Here is a 22,419-nt window from a genome sequence, read left to right on the forward strand (position 1 = left end):
AAACAATTTATACACTTTCAGGAAAGTGTAAGTTTACTTTCATGAATCAGGACCTCAGTGTTTTCTGGAATGTTTCCCAATAAGTCCTCATAGAATGGGACTGAGGCCATACATGAAGTTATAACCCGGGCACCACAAGACAATGTGACAGTCCAGTAAAAGCTGGGTAAAGGATCTCCATTAATCACTATCTCTGGGCTCAAAAGTTCATCTTTTGATGAAGGCTATTTCTTTGCTTTCAAGCATTCATAGCCTAGCACGGGATTCAAAGCCTCATCCGTTAGAGTGACACACGTAAAATGCTAAACAAAATAACAAGTAACAGATTGATCAGCATACTGCCCCAAACTAAGCTAATCTTTCCTTGGTAGAAACAGAGGCGGTCATTCCAACCCTGGCGGTCCGAGACCACCAGGGTTGGGGACCGCGGGAGCACCGCCAACAGGCTGGCGGTGCTCCCTTGGGCATTCTGACCGCGGCGATACAGCCGCGGGCAGAAACGGAAAACCGGCGGTGTACCGCCGGTTTTCCGCTGCCCTGGGGAATCCTCCATGGCGGCGCAGATTGCTGCGCCGCCATGGGGATTCCGACCCCCACACCGCCATCCTGTTCCTGGCGGTTTCGGCCGCCAGGAACAGGATGGCGGTATGGGGTGTCGTGGGGCCCCCTAACAGGGCCCCACAAAGATTTTCAGTGTCTGCCATGCAGACACTGAAAATCGCGACGGGTGCAACTGCACCCGTCGCACCCCTTCCACTCCGCCGGCTCCATTCGGAGCCGGCATCCTCATGGAAGGGTGTTTCCCACTGGGCTGGCGGGCGGCCTTCTGGCGGTCGCCCGCCAGCCCAGCGGGAAACCCAGAATAACTGCGGCGGTCTTCTGACCGCGCAGTGGTATTCTGGCGGCTCCTGCCGGCCCTGCGGTTACAGCGGCCGGCGGGAGTCAGAATGACCCCCAGAGTGTGTTTGCTTGGAAAATACATCCTAATACCTTCTTATTTTGGGAGGGAATATTGTATTGCTCTGGGCTGTTTAAATGCACCATTTAGTTTACCTTTGTGCATCAGTTTAAGTTTTAGCTTCTCTCAGAATGTTCACAATACCATAACTTTGAAAACTGACATGCAAAATTGATGGCAATGGAGGGTATAACTGACTGAAATTTGGAAAAAGAAAAGTGAGAAAATACCACAACTGGCATAATGTGTCACGTACCTGCTGTTTAGTAAAGCCTAAGCAAGAAATGCATATAAAGAGTTGATAATGGAGATGCACACAATTGTGCACACCACCTCCTAGGCAGGTGGTATGATTAAAGGAACTATTTTTTTCCTCGGTATTCTGCTGCGGACGACAGATGAAAGTCCTACATCAGCCGCCCTATTTTTCGGCTCCTCTGAAGGACGCATTACTCAGCTTCAGGTCATCTGTCTCTGAAACCAATTTCCACGCTCTTACTGCTTTGCTAAGAACACTAGGACAGTGGATGAAAAAAACATACTGACCCCACAGAGACTGTTAGCATAACCACTGAAAGGCAGTGAAATGTGGCTGTGACTCAGATCATAGGACATACGCCTCGCCGGAAGTAGTAAGTGCTATATAAATACAATCACATACGAGGTAAACAAGATACAGTAAGGCAGTGTTTCCCAACCTTTTGACTCATGAGGACCCCCAATGACTCATTACTGGAAGCCGGGGACCCCCAGCAATTTGTAAGATTTAAATTTCAAACATTAAAATAATAATTTGCAAAAAATATAACAAGTACACACCAAACAAATACTCAAATTACTAAAGATATAATTCTTTTATATTGAAAAAAATATGCAAAATTCAAAACATTTTATTGGGAAGGTTGTTGCTGCATCTCGGCGACTACCTATTCATTGTTTGGTTTTATTTAGGAAAGGTGAATCCTCAGGTCAGATTCTACATTTCCGGAGCGGTTTCTGTTTTGATATTTTTTAGGTATGTAAGATCTGAGAAAGCTTTTTCACATAAATGAGTGATGGGGAAAGGAAGTAAACCATAGGGGCCCTCTCATCTCTCCCTAGCCTCTCCGTCACATGTACTTCATTTGTTGTAAAGCACCTCTCATACCACTGTAGGGTGTCAGGGCACTTTACAGGGGACTACAAGGGGTAGGATTCACATGTCATCCACACTGGTAGGCATTTTCTAAGAGTGCTTGGTCTGGAGCAGCACAAACTTAGGATTGAGAACACAGCGCAGTGATTAGCGAGGATGTTCGTAATAAGAATGTTTTTCTACAGAAACAAACCTTTTTTAACAGCATAAGGAAAGTGAAAGACTAGGGAAAAAAACTTTCTAATTTGTGCCATGTGGTTTGCATGTAGCTCTTTGACAGCAGTTCATAGCTCACTGTGCTAGATTATTATTATGAACTGCACAGTAATAAAAGAATCCCTGTGACAAAAGCAGTAACCCACTGTGCCATGCTCATAAAATACTGTTCTTTGCATTATACACGTTCTTTGCAGCATCTGCGATATTAACCATCTGTGCTACCTTTGAGTCAAAACTGCCACTGCCCAAAACTCTCATTCCTCTCCAGGAGGTACATTAATCAATAGAGTTCTCTTGACACTTTTATTTTTGTTGTACACAAGCTTTGCAGTGCTTTTAAAACTACTGAACAAAGCAAGTAATAAATATAAAAACAGGACGCACGTGTTTGTCAGAGGCCCCACTGGAGAAATGTCTTCCTCCCAGCCCAGGCCTGCGGACCCCCTGGAAATGTGTCACGGACCCCTGGGGGTCCGCGGACCACAGGTTGGGAACCACTGCAGTAAGGGATTGTTTTAACTAATCATGACCCCACTAGCAGGGGAATACTGAAAATCAGTAAGGAGCAACGTTAAAGAAAATTATCCAAGCAACAAAAAAGTAAAGCAAATGCAAGACTTACAAGTATAAATGTGTTACAAATAATATGCAAAAAGGGAAGACATCACTAAAGTAAATCAGTGGGGACAAACATGACTTTAGTTCACGGAAAAATTCAAAAGCACTGAAAAGGTTTTTATATTACCGGTACGGAACAGGTGTGCACGTGGACACGGCTTTCGGCATTTTCCTGAGTGCATAAAGGCTGCAATAGTCTAGTGGGTTGTCCCAATGATACAGCTACCTTAGCACGTAGGAACATTTGTGAAGAAATAAAACATCTTTTAGAACCAAAATGAACACTGTATCCAACTGGGCTCTAGGAGGGCAATTGATGAGACTCCACTGTGAAGACCTGGCAAATGACTGAAAAAAGGTCTGAGGGGGACATGGTCACTAAAACAGGATTAACACAAGTGGATGTGGAGGTTCTCAAGTTCTGGGTCGACAATTCCTAAAATTCAAAAGTGAATGCAGCTAGCCTGAAGATGCTGATCTACTCGTTCCTGATGCACCAGTTTTCTTGCATAGCCCCTACCCCATCCAACGACCTCATTGTTGCACCGTATTTACAATACAGTGGACATTAGAACAATAGCGTCAACATTTTTTATGCTATTGTGGCCCTTTTCCGCACTAGCATAAAAAACGTTGATGCCAGTGTAGCAAAGTTCAGGGAGGGCCATTGATTATTGTGGCTGTGTCATTCTAACACAAGCTCTGAGCAGGCGTGAAAAATGACGGGACTAATGGTGCAGTGAAATGTTGTAAATTTCACTGCAGCATATTGTCGGGCCTCCCTACATCGAAAAGCCCCCTTGCATACATTATTCCTAGCACAGGCATACTATGGCGTAAGGGTTTACAAAGTGATGCAATGCAAGCAGTGCGCCAGTTTGTAAATACGGTGTAGGAGAAAGGCCTCCATAACGCCGCCTTAGCATTGAAAAATATTTCTCCAAGGCGGTGGAAGGGGCTTGTAAATATGCCCCTTAATGCGGCCACTAGTCATTTCACTTTATGCACTTCCAATTAATATCATAGGTCAAGCAGAATGCCCACAGAAGACTAAGTTATCCACAAAGGCCTCATTTCCTACTCTCCATCGAGGCCAAATCAGAAAGCAGGTTACCCCATCTCTATAATCTATTAAGGCACTAATTGAAAAAAGGGGGAAGGAACATCTCATTAAGTGTTTCTCTGCAGGCAGGCAGAAGTTTTTCAGTCACAGCCAAACAGGTTTTTCTTATTGTTATGTCTTGACAAACCGTAACTAGTGACTTTCTAGGTTGATCTTGCACCAGTTACCACACACAGGCCTGCTTTTCCTTTGGCAGGAAGTAATTAAAGATCTTGTATTATTTATTTTAGGATGGACAAGTCTCAGAGGGCTTCTGCAAAAGCAAAAATTAGATGGGCGTTCTTATTACAAGAGGTCTTCCCAAAGACTCAACGTTTCTCTCACTCCCCCAGAGAAACTAGACAAGCCCTCACTTTCGTCTGATAACTGGAGGAAAAGGATAGCTGGAAGCTATGATATATATCTGGGTATACCATTTAAAAGTGCACAGGTCATCATATGATAAGTAAAGAGTTTAAATGTCGTGGTCTTTAACTTATCTTCTTGGTTTTGTGGAAATATGTCAACATTTCTCACTACGGTTTCTAACTGCGCTGTGGTTGGCCTTGATATACAATAATATGTGGTCTGCTTCATTTTTGCATTATATGTTGCAGTAAAATCTAAGTTTTATAAGTTGTTGTAAGGTGGATGTTGAGTTATCCTTGTTATATTTGTTCGTAAGCTTCTTGGATCATTTTTGTTTCTTTCTATTCTTTTCCCACTAGGCAGACACTCTTTTCTTGTAGCTTTTATTGATACACACTCCAGATTGCATCTATGGTCAGATATGGGGAGTCATTTGTTTTTAAGGGAGAAGTTTTGCAATATGGTGTTAAAATCATCTTAGTGTGGAATCTTTGTTTGCATTTGAAATAAGCTGGTCATAAGTGGCGTGGGATTAGATAGGATGATATTTGAGCATAAATGGTGAGTGATTGAGAAGATAGTGAATTGTCCTGTGCAAGTACAAGAGCAATTTAAAATGTTTTACATCCACCATAGACAACGGCAGAAGCAGCAAAGGAGAAATAGTGCCAAAAGGAATAGAGTATTCAACCATTGTAAATGTAGAAAATCACAGAAGTATTGAGAATGGAAGAGCATTTATAGTGATGAACAGGAGTCAAGTGGTTTGTGATGGACCAGAGCATAGCTTATGTCTAGTAGGGAGAGTTAAATCACAATCAGGGGTTCTGGAGGGGAAACGTCTTCCAAGATAAGTCGACATGCAGAAATGAACTTCTCATCAATAGCTTTTGAAAGTAGAGAACGGACAAGAACAGGTTGCAATTAGTTGGGAGGGAGGTATGAGAGGGTTTCTCTCAAAAAAAGAGAGGGAAAAAAGAAAGAGAGAGATAGTGAATAAATAAATGAGAGAAAGAGAGAGACCAAGGATGACAGAGAGAATCAGAATGAGGGGATACATGGAAAAGGTCAAACTAGAAGAATGGGGATCAGGGGAAAATAAGTAGAATTAACAGATGAAAAAGGGAATTTGAGATAAAGGTACTAGGGCAAAAACAGAAAGGCAAGGTGTTAAGGAAGAAAAGAGAAATAGTTTCAGATTTAAATATATAAGTGCAATCTAAGTAAAACACGTAACAAAAATCAAAAGCAGTAGGAAAAAGCTTAAAGACGTGTCATGGTGGAATAATAATAAGAAAACATTTCATGGTAGAAAAGAAAATAATTGAACCAATAATAGATAATAATAAGAAGAAAAAAAAGAGTTTGATAAAAATGGGAGTAAATAATGAACTCACTGACAAGAAGAAGAAAAGGGGAGAGTATGATAAAGATCATGGTTAACACAAATAGAGAGCAAAGGGGAGTACAGGCATGCATCTGTAAGAACGAAAAGCCAACAAAGTCACAAAAATAAGTGAATTAAGCTGAAATCAAGATGGTCTGGGAAAGAGAGGAAAAGGTTTTTGAGGGTATCTAATAAGGGTGTTAGAGAGTCCATGAACTTTCATGGCTTATGTAGCGTCACAGTGCAGGAAGAGTCATGAAAGTGACAGCAAATTGTAGCATCTATTTATGCTAAGGAGGTTGAAAGTAAACAGAAAGAATGATATTATGAACTAATTTACACATTGCAAAGTCGGCGCTAGTTTCAATGTAGCTGGAACTCTCACTTCAGCTATCCTCCTTTGTACAGGTCTGATTACGTGTTACTTGTTTTGTCAAACTCTTTATGCAAGCTGCCAAAACAACTATCCAGTTTAATCTATTACATTTAAAAGGAGCAACACTTTATACATACATAAATGTACCACAAGGATCAACTCACCTTCAGGAAACATAAATCTGATTTCTCTTTCTGCCGATGAAAAGCAGTTACTGCCATGAAGTGCATTTCTAAGGTCATCAGCCCCGTAGATTGCTCTTAAGCTAAATAAACAAGTGTGCTGTTATTCATAGAAATATCTGGAACTAGCATTCGTCAAATTAATGATCATATAAAAACGTATTCCATTCTTATATAGTTAAACACTACATATATAACTTGTAAACACATAGTGTGCCCTCTATCTAGAATACATTTAATTTTTAATTTGTTACATTGCATTATTTAGGGACTGATTTTTCTACCACAATGTGAAGGTTTGGTACACTTGATTCTGACCGAATCTAAGTACTGTTAACCAATTGTGACTTCAGCTCTTCCTGTTTTAGTAGATAGATGGATCAGCCTTCAGTATCTACTGCAATTCTAAAAACTTGGTGAATAACAAACGAGGCACAGGTAGGGTAGGAACTGAAAGAGGCAGAGAGACATGGTACAAATACTCTGTGCACATTTGTGCTTGCCTCTGTTTACATGTTTTAGCATATAAAATCAGACCTATTCGCTTTGCCAATGCTTGTTTCTTTATCTTGTTGCTGCTCATACTTGATAACCTATAAGTCTGATAAGTTTTAACGAACTGCACATCTTATAAGAATCTTTAAATAAAGTATGAATTTGCAAGTGCCTGCCAATTGTCCAGAAATGTATTTGGACCTATCAAGCTGCAGATAATTTCCTTGCTTAAAATGGTTTGGCGGAACATCTATATCCCAATATATCATCACCACGAGGTGCTAGCAATACATGTTCATACTCTATGAGGCACAGCTTGCCTCTGTTTCCACTATAGACCTTGTTGCAGTCACTGCGGATGTTACTATTTGCCCCTGACGTTTTGGCTGCAGTAGACATTGCTGTGGTCACAGCTGTGTTGCCTGCTGCTTCCTCTGATGTGGCGGGAGCTATTGTCACTGCTGTTGTCACCTCTGTTGTGACAACTGTCATTTTTGATATATCACTTTTGTTGTGGCAGCTGTGGTTGCTGGTATTTACATTTACTTTGCTTATACTGCACACTACAGAGCGAAATTGCATTCAGAAACTGCTTTGCTGTTGTAGTGTCTGCTTTGGTGGTATCTGTGGGCTCAGCTGTAGCTGTATTTCCTATTAATGTGAAAGATGTTATTTTGCCTGTCATGGCTACTGCTTTAGCTGCTGCTGTGGTTCTTGATGTTATGTTTTCTGTGGTCGTAGAAGACCCAGATATGCACCTGTGGGGAAACTGGGTTGATTGCAGAAGCCCCCTCACTTTTTGCCCCCATTTTTAGCTGATACTGGTGTTTGGGGCACTGCTAACCAGTCTCAGGGCCAATGCTCTGTATACAATGATATATGCAAATAAGTGATAATTATAATTGGTTCTGACAACCTACCTATAAATCCTAACTATATGGTAGGGCTTGTAGGTTTAGGGACTCCAGGGTAGATAGGGCACCCCTGGGTGCACTGCTGTGGTCCCTGGTGTCATTGTAAAGGCAGGCCGGCCTTGCTGGATGCTTTAAAGTTAAAATGAACTCTCAAATCGACTTTGAAATTAAATGTACTTCCAAAGTCTCAAACTAACATATTCTTGCATATGTCACCTCTAAGCCCTGCCCTAGGTGTCCCCAGGGTTGGGTACAGTGTAAATATAAGCAGATACTTTATAAAATATATTTTATAAGCCCAAGAGAGGGAAAAATCAGCCACATTTGTTTTCCCCCCATTGTAGTCAATGGGCTCCATAGGCTAACATTGGGAGACTTTATATTAAAATAATATTGTCTTATTTCCAATAAAGGTGAGCTAAATATAGCACGCTGGTACCAAACTAAGGGCCAGATGAGGAAACGATTAGCGAGTCGCAAACGGCAAAAATTGCCGTTTGCGACTCGCTAATCGCATTTTCCTATGCAGAAATGCATATTGCGAGTCGGGACGACTCGCAATATGCATTTCAGAATCGCAAATAGGAAGGGGTGTTCCCTTCCTATTTGCGATTCGGAGTGGCATGCAATACCATTTGCGACCGCATATGCGGTCGCAAATGGTATCCCAGTTACCATCCACTTCAAGTGTATGGTAACCCACTCGCAAATTGGAAGGGGTCCCCAGGGGACCCCTTCCCCTTTGCGAATGGACCCAAAACAATTTTTTCAGGGCAGGTAGTGGTCCAAGGGACCACTACCTGCCCTGAAAAAATACCGAAACTAAAGGTTTCGTTTTTTTTTTTTAAGGAAAATGGGCTACACTTAAAAAAAAAAACTGCTTTATTGATAAAGCAGTCACGAACATGGAGGTCTGCTGACGACAGCAGGCCTCCATGTTTGCGAGTGCCTAGACTCGCTATGGGGCCCAATTTGCGACCCACCTCATTAATATTAATGAGGTGGGTCATTGCGACCCCATAGCGACTCGCAGACGGTGTCTGAGACACCGTTCTGCATACCAATTTGCGAGTTGCAAATTGCGAGTCGCAGGGACTCGCAATTTGCAAGTCGCAAATTGGCATTTTCCTACATCTGGCCCTAAGTGTTATCATAAATCCAACAACTTGCCAATGTTGAATTTAATATAACTAGCCCAGGGAAAGTGTTAGAACCCTTTCTGAAAGTTACCCAATTCAGTCCTATAGTGCCCTTTCCTGACTGGTCAGCCTCTGGCAGCCAGAGCCAGGCTACCTTTATGAGGTGTGAAGTGGCCTGGGCGGAAGCATCTGGTAGGCGGAGAACTGCTGCATCAGATGGCAGGACAGGGTGGGGGAAGAGTAGCAAAACCGGTCTTCAAAGGAGGGAAAGCCAATTGGGACAGAAACTGGACCTCCCCACATTTCCAGCACCCCCCAGACAGATGGGATTGCCACTGAATAGATTAAGAGAGGGGCTGGAAGGGGTGTGTTAAGAGAGAATAAGTCACACGCCAGATCTAAACTCCAAGGATGAATTTTTGCCATCTTCAATTTTTAGAGAATGTTGTTCCCTCGGATTGATTTTTGGCACAATTCACAGGAAGTGGTCACCCCAGAAGGTGGTGGCCTGCAATCCGTTGGACAGGAGCACCCACCTGCTTCTCACCATTCGGAGCAAGGATAAATAAGGCAGAGCTACCCCACAATTCAGATTCCTGCTGGAAGATGATACTGCAGAAGAAGGTCTGCCCTGCTGAACCCCTGGTCTGCACCCGACGAACTGCACTCACAAGGACTGCACCAGCTGCAAATTTCACCAAGAAAATGACTTTGCCTTGCTTCTGCAAATCCAGGAAGGGGACTACCTGAAATCTATAGGTACAAAGCAGCTGACCAGAGTCCCCTCTATCAAGTCCTGCAAGAAGAGCCCAGCTGACCAGTGTCCAGTGGCCATTTGAGGATTCTGACCAGGTGCATTATGGGAATTGTAGTCCCAACTCCCAAGGAGCAGTCCAGAGCTCCTGGAGCCTTGAATCAAGTTTGTGGACACTCAAGGACCCAAAAAGGACTTCTGGAAGAATACCGAGAAGTTTGGAGATGTTTGGGGCAACTGTTGTAAACAGCTCCATAAGTTGAAGAGGTGCCTTGTGGGAGTAGTAGTCCCAGACCTCAAGAGGCAAACCAGAGCCTCTGACCCCTTGGCTGGTGCTGTGGTCCCCTTTCCTGATTCAACAATCACTTCTGAAAGTAAGTGCAACAGTGTTACAGCATGAGTGGCCTGAACTCTGGACTTTGTTCTTGTCCAGTGTGATTTTTTTTAACCCATTTGCACACTATTTGCTTCTAAGCGCAAGTCTTACTTTCAATCTTTAAAAAATCATATCTCTGGTTACCTACATTGGATTTTTGTCATTTTGAAGATAACCATATTACCTATTTTTACAAATTGGTGTTGGATTTTTGTTGCTTTTTACTTATTTAGGGTTTTGTTGAAATTAAATGTTTTTCATACTTGTCTCCTAAATTAACCCTAACTGCTTGTGGGCCAAGCTACCAAGGGTTGAGCAAGGATTAATTTATTGAAACCCTGAATGGACGTAGTTGGAGGTTTGTGGCCTATTGCTGAGTGTGGGTACCTACCTGCCCTTACCAATAATCGACTTTCCAACAGAATCCACAACAAGAGCACCAACAGATGTCACCACATGGACCAAAGATGCTTCAACAGCTTTAGTAACTGTTACCAGCAGGAATCAATACCAAAATAACAGCTGCTACCACATTTGAAACCACAACAGCAGCAACAGTTGGAACCACATGAGTAAGCCCAAGATTGTAATAGACCATTAAATTGCTGCACTATCATCAGGGGAAATACTACCATGAATGGATGAAAAAGGTAAGTGACAATTTCATCAAGCAATGGCTTAAGGAGATTGGTCCAATGCTACACAAGGATAAAGGAACTACTTAAAATCCCTCTGAGTATATTTTTTTCTTTGTTCATCACATCAGCTCTAAAAGAAGCTAGGAAAAAAAACAATCTTTTATCAGCCAATTTATTTACTACATTATCAAACTAACTTGTTTAGGAATGTGATCCACAAAAGACTGCTTGAGTGGACAGAGGACAAGGATATTTCAGCTGATAAACAATATAGGTGTAAGGCACAAAAAAGTATGGTGGAACAAATTTCAACCTTCTCCTACTGATGTCAATAAAGTGCATAAAGAGGGACAGAAAATGTACCCCTATTTTTCTGGCATGCAAATTGCTTTTGTTATTGTAATTGGGTGTACTTATGATACCCTAGATAACCTGGAGAAACAGAAGGGGCTACACATTAGCCTGGTGTAGCATTACAATGACAACCGAAATGCTGACAGAAAAGGAAACAATAGAGAGAAAACAAACTGTTAATGCAAGTTGAGGGGTGTGCCAAGAGTGTGTTCTATCCCATTACTTTGGTAATTTCTACACTAATGTGGTCTACCCAACTCTAGTAGGCAAAAACGTATAGTGCTAGAGTCAACACCACTTGAATCCTGATGTTATTGTTTCCTGATGATTTGGTAATGACTGCAAACTGGAAATGGCTCCCATTAGCAGTTAGACATCTTTGAATATACATTTAGCAAAGGTATCAGCAAGTCTAAGGTGCTCGAAGGTGGTAGAACATCACCCCGAGACATGACTCAGTTATTATCCTTTGCCTAAAGCTTCCACTTCTGTTTATTGAGAGGTTAGATTTGCAAAGTGTTAAGGAAGGACTAGTTTGGAAAGGTGATATTGGCTATGCCCCAAGCAAACAGGCAAGCCTCAATTGTGTACAGATTTGGAGTATTCCCCATTAGAGCACAAAAGAGGATTTGCACACCGAAATCCGCTGACAAGGCAAAATATGAGACTGAGGTATGGTGGCATACTATGTCTTATTCGATTAGTTGAAGAGAATCAGTTTATTAGAGGATCCCAAGCGGTGCCCCAATGAGTTAACAATTGTATAGTAGTATTAGATTGAGAACTAGGTATTAAATTTTAACTAACTCCGTAGAACCTAAGCCCATAATCTATTGAATCAAAATGTGGACTAAGAAGAAATCCTATTTGACTGTAAATCAGGCCCTTACAGTTGGGCATTTAATTTATTAATCCCATGTGGCTTCCACGAAGATCCAGTAAAACCACTTTAAGAACTACAAGCTAGAGAACAAAATACTCAACCATATCTTAAGCTTGTTCCAAATGCAGCAGCTGGAGCCTACTCGCTAAGCTCACGTTAAATCAGCTGCACTTATGCCCCAATTATTGTTTGGCACAGAAAAAAAGAATAATAATTTGTTGTCATATGCACATGTTTTGTAATGCAAATTTAGGATAATGCACTTTTATTGTGTTAGGTACATGAAAAGAAGAGATGAGTTGATACTCTCAATAATTAAAAAACACAATTTGCTATGCTTTTATTACTAACTGCTAAGGATAATTTGTATTAGTTAGTACCTTAATATTTCAGACATAAGAGAAACATTTGGAACTTGGAAACTGCTCCTCTGCTACCTAAATTTAAAGAGACATGGCTGCTTCCTTATTATAATGAGGCATGGAAAAATAGTTATTACATTGACTTAGAATGTGTATATTTAGGAGAATGTTATTTTGTGACTGTATAAAAAGATGCAATCTGTAATTTTGTAGAATGAAGCATTATTGATGTTGTACTTGGAGTTCAAGCACTGGCTGTATTTTATTTTTATAGGAGTTGTATTTTTATTGCTCTTACGATGTTCCGTTTAAACCAAATAAAACAATGTAATTTAATTGGGGAGAATACTACATCGTGTGTGCACCACTCCCAAAAATAACTTGAAGCCATTAATACACCACAAATCAAGGCAATGAAGTACCTTAATTCAGTACACCAGTGATTCTTAACCTGTGGTCTGGGGACCCTTAGTGGTTGATAACTGCTTAGTAAATTAAATGATATTAACAGGTTAAGAAGGTGAAAATAACTAAAGAAGCAAAAGGTAAAACTGAACATTTTAAAACATTCTGTAAATGTGAATGAGTTTGAAACTGGAGGCTAAAATATTACATTGGTATCCTTATACTGATTCATGGGAGCAGTGCAAGTGCGTTGAATATAATATGGACAACTGGTGGCCTCATTTTAGTTTAGAAAAACTCCAACTTTCAGATCACAACTAAAATTGTGATTATATTGTGTATTAAGTAAAACACTTCATAATTTGCTTGTGTCCTTATTTTCGTGTATTACTTTGAGGTTCAAATCATCGAAATGGCTCAGGCTGGGGTCCCTGTATTCCAAAAAATGAATCAGTGGGAGAGGTCGCCGGAGTCCAATAATGCTTCAGTGGGAGTCCCTGAAGTCCAGTAATGATCAAGATGGGGCCCACAGCAGTCAAAAGGTTAATAACTACTCTTGTAGACAACTTATAGCCATGAAAGTGAGAGGTTGAGATAAAAAAGGGCCCCAAGACAAAATAAATAAACCTAAGAAAAATACACAACTAGACATAGACAATAAGATACTTTTACCCTGATGTAAAATATTGCTTTTCTAAGAACTTAGATACACACAAGAGTAGAGCAGGACAATTGTTCATTTTAAGTCCCGCCACAAGACCTCTTATTTCTAGCACTATCTTACCAAAGCTCAACTCTCCAGTGGCCACACAACAAATCATGTGGTTATTCTGGTATACATGTCATCACCTACATAGCATGCTTACTTTCTTTTAATTATGAAAGAAAGCCACATTTATAAGTATCCGCCAAAAAGGCAAAATGTTCAATAAAACATTAGCCTTTGGCAGGCTCTCAGAAACTTACTAAATTATGTAAGTACTTAGGGAAGATATGTATTAGAAATCTTCGGTTGTAATTCTCAAAACAGCAACAAAATATGGATGCTCACTTTCAGGTAATGAATTTGCCAGGCACACAAAAATTAGGTTAACCTACTTGCCAAAGGTTCCTTAAATGATTAACAAGAGAATATCAGTAAGGTGGCTGCTCTGGGTGCAGTTGGTCCTGATTTGTTTATCCTATAGATGGGTGTTTATTAGATTATCACAAGGTGCAGCTTAAGGTTTTAATTGTGGATTTTGATGTTGAGGGCATTATAGGATATTTTCGAAACTTGATCTGTGAAGGAGGGAGAGTCTCTTGAAGATGAAATGGTTTAGAACAGGCATCCACTTGGAAAACAAATTGAGGACGTTGAATAGGAAGACTGATGATTTTACTTTCAACTACCAGTCTGACATTTGCATTCATAGCCAATTGCAGCTCACAATTTGCTAATGGACCATGCCAATGGACATTAAATTGGATGAAGTAAAACAAGTAATTCATTTTTATTCTTAGGCCTACTGGCAGAACCACTGGATGATCGGAGGGAAGGATACGTTGGATTAATTGAAGGTAATTGTGGAAAGTGCTTTTGCAGATTAGATCTGTTTGCCAGGTGGAGTTCTACATTAATATTATCTCCTAACTATTTTGCCCTTGGTGCTAGAAGTAACACATTAAGGGGGTCATTACAACCCTGGCGGTCGGTGACCACCAGGGTTAACATGGCGTTCGTACCGCCAACAGGGTGGCGGTACGAAAAGCCATATTTTGACCCCGGCGGTACCGCCACGGTCGCACCGCCGGGGCCGGCGGTATTCCGCCATTTTTGCCCCGGCGGTGATAATCCGCCAGGGCATCGCTGCAAGCAGCGCTGCCCTGGGGATTATGACTCCCCTACCGCCAGCCTGTTTCTGGCGGTTTGCACCGCCAGGAAGAGGCTGGCGGTAAGGGGACTCAGGGGGCCCCTGGGGGCCCCTGCACTGCCCATGCATTTAGCATGGGCAGTGCAGGGGCCCCCAGGCAGAGCCCCGTCGCGCATTTCACTGCCCGAATTTCGGGCAGTGAATTGTGCGACGGGTGCTACTGCACCCACTGCACATCAGCATTGCCGCCGGCTCAATTACGAGCCGGCGGCAATGTTGATGTGACTTTTCCGCTGGGCCAGCAGACGGTAACTCTGTTACCGTCCGCTGGCCCAGTGGAAAAGTAAAAATACGGAGCCAGCCATACCGCCAGCACTGGCGGTATTCTGGCTCCCGCAACCTCAGCGGTCTGCAAGGCAGACCGCCGAGGTTGTAATGACCCCCTAAGTGATTAAGAAACTTGATTATTAAAAGCTACACAAGACATCCTGTATGGAAAATAGTAATTCAAGTTTGTTTTCCAGAGACTTGATACAATTCATGATTCAATGGCAGACAGCCAAGTTTCCAGGGACCTGAAATAGTTTTGCTTCTTGGTACATATTGGCCGAGATTCATGAGCCAAACTGTGTGTCATCATTGTTGGTATGGCAAATTAGATCATGGGTGCAATGATCTTGAAAATGTACTGAAGATAGATGTAAAAAGCTCTTGGGAGAAAGGGAGTTCCCGAGAAGCTCTATGATAACCAACAGGTCTCCTCCCTTTCTTCCGCTGGACTTAGAAGCTCCTAGTATGTAAAACATTTCTGCCATTTGTGTAGATTGCTGAGGCTGTAGTTAAACAGGGAAGTTAAGAAGGTTATAGGGATGGCAGTGGTTTGTATAAGATAAACTTTTTCAGTTTCATGATTTAGGTCCATTCTGGGTTGGGTAATACTGTAATTGCATTTATATACCGCTTATTACCCCCTGATGATGAGGCATTGATGTGCTTTTCGGCAAGTAGCACACTACTCCGGAACCCAAAAGGGTTAGTGGTGGATTAGTGTAGGGGAATATGAGTAGAGTATTAGTATAGGGAAGTATGATTTAATTTGAGCTGAGGACATGTGGGTCTATTAGTTGGGTTGAATAGAATAATGGAGGGCTAGAGGAGGGAAGAATCCAGAAGTGTTAATTGAGAGTTCATAGTAGTAAGATGAGGTTTGGGAGGAGTAAAAGAGGAGGGAAGAGTCTGTAGAAAGGGATTGTGGAGATCAGAGTAGTAAAAATGGGTTTGGGATGAGTTAAAGGAGAGATAAATGAGGAAGAATTTAGTAGTGTTGTTAGGGAGATCATAGCAGTAAATTGAGCTTTTGGGTGAGCAGGAGGGAAGGGTCTAAGAAGGGTTATTTTGGAGCTCATAATTGTAGAATGGGTTTGGGATGAGTGGAGGTAGAGGATAGATTGTTAGAGGTATATGGTGATGGTGAGACATTTTAAAGCTTCCGAGAGAGTAATTTTATTTTCTTGTACAGTAGGACTAAAGTAATAAATTTATAGATACATGAATACATAGTAAGGAAATATATGTGTAAAGATTATAATATATTGAGATTTAAGTTGTATCATAAATACAGACTTTCAAGAGTTGGAGTATTTGAAGTTAATGTATTTGTGTACTTCTATAACATTATTTTATCTTTCCTCAATATTTCAATAGTGAAATGCTTGTAGATAAATAGTTAAAATAATATTTATCTATGTGCTAGATAAAATAAAAATAGAGGCTCTTAAGCATCTAATCAGACAACTTAAACAGAAATTATGCAATGACCTATGAACATGTTAATTGTAGAATTATATATATATATATATATATATATATGCACACACATACATACTATATATACTCATACATACACCTACGCACATATATACATTTAACCGTAAGTAAAATATACACATTTGTTAAAACATGCCTAAAGAGTATGTTTATACTTTTGAGATAAAATAGTTATTATACTTATTTGTACAAAGAAACACACACACACAGAGTGGGTCATAATTCTTCCAACTACCACATGTGTGTATTTCTGTTTTGGAAGCATTCAGTTTAAGATAGCTCCATGTCATCCACTGATCAACGGCACTGAGGCACCTCAAGATTAGTGAGTTTCCAGAGTCTGAGACATTTCAGTTCAAGGAGTATTTGTGTGTCATCTGCATAGTTGTAGCTTGTGAGTTGAAAGTAATTGATTGTAGAATCCCAATTTCATGTGGTATGGAATCCATTTTGTTTTGGATGGTCCTGTGATACTTAATGATAATGACACTGCCTCTTGTTGAAGGCAGATGACCGTGAGGAACCATGGTTTTCCCGATTCTATGCTTGGAACGCAATTTGATGGCTTGCTCAGGAGACAGCAGTTTTTGATGTACCACACCATGCAGGCCCAGCATTAATGCTCTAATAATAAATCAGGACACCTGCCATTTCTTACATATCTTAATCTCGAATAGTCCCCAACTGATATTGTGGGGGAACACATGATTTTCTATGCACTTGCTTATAATGCAGTATTTCTCTTTAATCTGACTGGATATCTTATATGTATATATATATAAATAAATGTTATGAACTCTTGCCTGGAAATAGCTGGGCATGTGATTTGTACACGTACGACTGCAGAAAAATTATTATGTGCTAAATGCTGATTGGACAATTAATGGGACTACCCTTTGTGGTATGAAGGAATAAAAGATCATGTTATAGTTCTGCAGTTTGGACATTTAGATTTGAGAACCAGCTGCCCCCATGTTACGTTAACAAATGTTTCTCTTACTATGGCTGAATTGTTTCTGTCTTTGATTGTGCCTGGGTTTCAGAGTCAGACTTCTATATGTGGTGGAGAATGTATCCAGAGGTGTGATCTGTTACCTGGTGCCTGTGCTTCCCCCAAGCCTGGACTGGGGCCGGCCAGTGGATCTATGGCACTCCCTTGTGCAGCCCTCGCCATGGAAAGTTTGGTGCAGCCGTGGGTATATGTCACTTCCTTGGTGCAGGTTTTGCTCTTGTGCACTTTTTCTCTCTCCTCTCTCCCTTTTTCGCACCATGGAAGCGGCCCTGCCGGTTGAGATAGTCTTTTGCATCTTTCTTCCACTTGGGTGTTTTCTCTTTCTGGCCCTCTTTGTTTATTGCCTTCTGTGTCGCAACAGGTGCTTGCATGGCACTATTTCCAGTGACTGCAAGTTAGTGGTCCTCCGCAGGATTAGTCTCTTGCAGAGGTACAAGTTTGAGTTTTGGGGTGAGCTGGTGGAGCGCTCCTTGTGTTTTCACAGCTGGTGGTGCTGTGCATGCAGGTTGTGCATTGGGATTGTTTGAATTGGCTAAATTTGGGGCAGTGGTGGTCTGCCCCATCCAGCAGGCAGGTAGTGCTCAGCTGGTTTTCTGCCCTCTCCTCTTCTTTGTGCTTCTGAGCCGGATGCTTGGTGCCCAGAGAGGCCTTTGTTTGTCCCCAGGATTAGTGGAGTCCTCAGTACAAGAGGGGTGTGGCGGTCAGGGTGTGGTGGCGATTTTAGTGTTTGTTTACTGTGTTTTGTTGTATGTTTGTATTGCATTTTGCTACTGTTGAATAGTTATTAGTGTTGGATGTGGTAACGCTTTGATTGCTCTGGTAAAGACTTTTCATATTGGGGTATTTCAACATTTTTGATGAACTGACAATACTATGCTGCTACCTTTCCCCTGGACACTTTGTTTTTGTTATGACTTATGTGCCATGTATGCGGTGCAGAATGTTCCTTGATTTACTAGTCTTCTTTTTGACTAGTACATCACCATTAGGCGGTCCTTCTCTGGATTGATTTCTTCCCCACGCTGCTCATACTTCACATTCCCCTCTTCTGGGAATATAGGGCCAGATGTAGCAAGTGTTTAGCGAGTCGCAAACAGCGAAAATCGCCGTTTGCGAGTCGCTAAAGCCACTTTGCTATGTAGAAATGCATTTTGCGAGTCGGAACCGACTCGCAAAATGCATTTCCGACTCGCAAATAGGAAGGGGTGTTCCCTTCCTATTTGCGACTCGCAATGCCATGCAATTTCATTTGCGACCGCGATTGCGGTCGCAAATGAAAGCGCAGTTACCATCCACTTGAAGTGGATGGTAAGCCAGGTGCAAACGGGTGCCCCTTCCCCTTTGTGTCTGGAAAAAAAAAAAGTTTTCAGAGCAGGCAGTGGTCCAAGGGACCACTACCTGCCCTGAAAAATACCGAAAATAAAGGTTTCGTTTTTTTTTCAAAGTACAGCTCGTTTTCCTATAAGGAAAACGGGCTACACTTTGAAAAAAAAAGACTGCTTTATTTAAAAGCAGTCAAGGACATGGTGGTCTGCTGTCTCCAGCAGGCCACCATCCCCGTGAGTGCCCTGAATAGCTATGGGGTCGCAAATTGCGACCCACCTCATTAATATTAATGAGGTGGGTCTTTGCGACCCCATAGCGACTCGCAGAAGGTGTCTGAGACACCTTTCTGCATTCCAAATTGCGAGTTGCAATTTGCGAGTCGCTGGGACTCGCAAATTGCAACTCGCAATTTGGAATCTTGCTACATCTGGCCCATACTCCTGTGCCATTGGTGCACAGGTATGGACCACCAATTTAGCGCAGGGATAGTTTCCTGCTTATCATTTTATATGTTTGTGATTGCAAGAGCATGTAGAGTTCTCCACTATCTGCATAATCTGTGTGCCGCTGGCTGTGGATTCAGTCACCTTCCTCTGTATTCAGCCGCAAAGTCCCCAGATGGGAGGATTGCAAGGGGGTACAGATTCTATACTCATTCATGCCTTCTATCACCTTACTTCTGGCTGTACAAGGACACTGAGGGAAAAACTCAGCACCTTCAGCCCTTTCCTTTCCACTGGTGAATGACTTATGGAGAACTGGTAGAAAAAATGAATGTCTTACGAATGAAGAGCTAACCTTCTTGCCTACACTAACACAACAAGCCGCTGTTTCATTGACTGATGCCCATAGCATGAAGTCTGCCTTCCTATTATGTGACCCCTGGGATGAGCGGTAAAACTAGGTTGCGGACTCCCTATGTTTTTGTGCTGAGAACGACTACATTGTCTCCACCAATACCAGTAGCAGGGTCAGCAGTTAGCTTCACAACATGGGTAACCCATTTAGTAAGAGTGACCTTGATGTTAGTAAGCCAGCCCCACCAAAAGATTATCTGGCCTTTCAGGTAGCCACGTGTCAAGGGTTAGGGGCACTGTTATACCTTGAGAAATGGCATGCCCTGACAGCCAAGAGACCAGACGTATAATTCCCACTAACTGGTACTTATGACATGGCTAAACTTTACCTGTGACAGATATTGGTTTTAAAAGAAAAGAAAAAATAAATCAGACTGCTTGAATAGGAAGCCTTTTGGATGTGGGATGCGACGTTGCGAGATTTGAGGGCAACAAGTGATGTAAAGGAAAAAGTCCACAAAGAACTGCTCGAATTAAAGAATATTTTCCTCCATAGTGTAGGGGAGCAGAAGGTTAAAGAAAATTGAAGGAAAACACAGCTACAATTAATTGGGGAGTTCCCGTCGCTCCCTGTGGCAAGTGCACCATCACAGGAACAAATTGAGGGAGAAGACCCTTTGATGGACGGTATTTTGATGGGCGGAATGAGGGAGATGACACAACCTGACAGCATCACAGCAGTGGCTGACCAGACTAAGCTAGCTTCACAGCAGCAGGCAAACAAGGAACGAGAAAGTTGCACTCTAGCATGGTGCCTGTTAGAGGAAGTGACAAAAATTAGATCTTGGCAATGAATTAGACATATATTTTTTGGCCGTTGTACAGGAGGAAGTGACCCATGCCATCAGAAAATATGAACAAGAATATAAACGAATAGCTACAGAAGGCAAACAAAAGGGTGTAGCGGAGCCAAAGCTAATGAGCCAAAAGTGGCAGCAGAGTTATGCGGATAACTCAGCTGATGAGAGAAGGGGAAATGAGTGGATGCATGATCTAATATGGGAAATGTACATGTACGCACACCATATAATGCATAATACAAAGCTGTGGCAGAAAGCACTTAGCAGTGAGAGCACAATACGGGAGAAAAGGAGAAACAGCCTCGCCACCTCCAGCTCCAAAACATCCACCTCCCAAAAGTCCCCCACCTTACAAAAAAAGATGTTCACCAAGGGTGATGCTGCCACATGCCCGGCAAACCTACAAGAAGTAGTAGAGGGAAATCAGCCAGTAGATAGTTTCACCACAAGACATGGCAGGCCATACGAAGAGAAAGTGCTATCTTTGGCTCACTCTAGGCTGATGGAAGAGGGTCCCGAAATACATGCAGCATATGGGCATAAGAAGCAGTGGCACCAACATCAGACCCCCCCACCCATACCGCATGAATATGAATGGTACCTAATAAGGTTTTCTTTCACAGAGTCAGAATTACTAGGTTGGGAAAATGTAAAAATACACAATACACTGAAATACGCCATAGGCAAACTTTGGCAGTGGAAGAGACCGTGGGACACTCTGACAACAGTAGCACTGGCTCAAGAGATAGGGGTCTGGGAAGGCATACCCCAGGTAGAGTCAGTACTCATAATGCCCCTGCAAGAGGTTTGCACAACACCCACAACCAGAGAGAACACCAACATCCCTGCATACGTCCCCATACCACGGACAAGAGCAGACTTCATGTCATTTACTAAATATTTCTCTAAGTTGCGAGAGTAGCCACACAAATGGTATGCAGAATAAAACAGGATAATAGCATTGGGAGGATTGCTTTGGAAGGACCTAGATATATTGTTTAGCATCACTGTACCAAAAGGTATATGAAGGGACTGCAAGAAAGCATTAAAGTGGCCAACAGAGGAGCCCCTGAGGGAAAAGGGGGGGCGGGGGGGGAGTTCCAGGAGACGAGGTTGAAGTATTAAGAAGGGAGGTGATCAAGCATGTAAAAGAGAAAGTCCCTAAAGACAAGGTGGATTGTCTAAGATCATACACACTAAAAAAAGAAAAAGGTGAAAGTGTGAATTCTTACTTTGACAGTCTTTTACAAGTTTATCAAAAGAGTAGTGGTATGAAGAACCCATTAGTTGAGGCCATGCCAGGGTTTGTTACTACTTTTGCCTACGGGTTGCAACAACTGATTCAGACACATTTGCAGACATCCTTTGTCTGTTGGCAACAAGAACCCATAGAGAAAGTGCTGGCAGCGGCCAGGTAATGTGCAGATTACCAGACACTTGTGCAAGCAATGGAGGCAGAAAAAGCGAAGAGGAAAAAGGTGAAGTTGATGGTGGTGCAGGAAACGTTTTACAATGGAGAACAGAATACATTTTGTTGAGACAGAAGGAAAGGCTCAAAGAGGGGGCGGGTTGGGAATTGAATGCAAAGGCATTTTCCCAGCCCCGGCCTGCATGTTTCCACTGCAATCAGCCAGGGCATTGGAAGCTTGATTGTCCCCTGTTGAATAGAGGACCCAGAGGCAGGTATTGTCGAGTAAATCTGCTGTGCAGTGACTTACTGTGCAAAATGCAGTGCACCACACACATTCACCACTAGGGAGTTTTCTAGAGAGCAGGATGAATGGACTGATGCTGCAAGCGTTCATGAGATGTGCACCATCAGGAACAGGAACACTAGGAATTCCACCAGAACTGTGGGACTCTGTCCCAGAGAGTGTCTGTGCTCGGGGTGCAAATGATGTGAGTATGGTGCCAGATTATCCCCCAGTACAGGTAAAGTTAATACCAGGTGCATGACTACTACAGGTCTCACAGCATAAGATTTCCAGAGAAGGAGAGGAGGGTACAGCCCCAGTGATAAGGGACCTTTTACAATAAGGAGTGATAAAGGGAATAAGAGACAGCCCTACCCTGCCTGT

The 22,419-nt window shown here is 42.2% G+C and overlaps 1 protein-coding gene across 1 annotated transcript in view; it reads right to left on the reverse strand.

Moving 5' to 3' along the window:
- Positions 1 to 22,419, reverse strand: part of NME5 (NME/NM23 family member 5) — a 75,813-nt gene that overhangs the window by 12,270 nt on the left and 41,124 nt on the right. The window contains exon 4 of the mRNA XM_069202009.1: positions 6,329 to 6,429. Within this exon, the coding sequence (XP_069058110.1) occupies positions 6,329 to 6,429 (101 nt within the window). The remainder of the gene's footprint in view (positions 1 to 6,328; positions 6,430 to 22,419) is intronic.

This window comes from Pleurodeles waltl, chromosome 7 (assembly GCF_031143425.1).
Source record: "Pleurodeles waltl isolate 20211129_DDA chromosome 7, aPleWal1.hap1.20221129, whole genome shotgun sequence".
NCBI classification, from domain to species: domain Eukaryota; kingdom Metazoa; phylum Chordata; class Amphibia; order Caudata; family Salamandridae; genus Pleurodeles; species Pleurodeles waltl.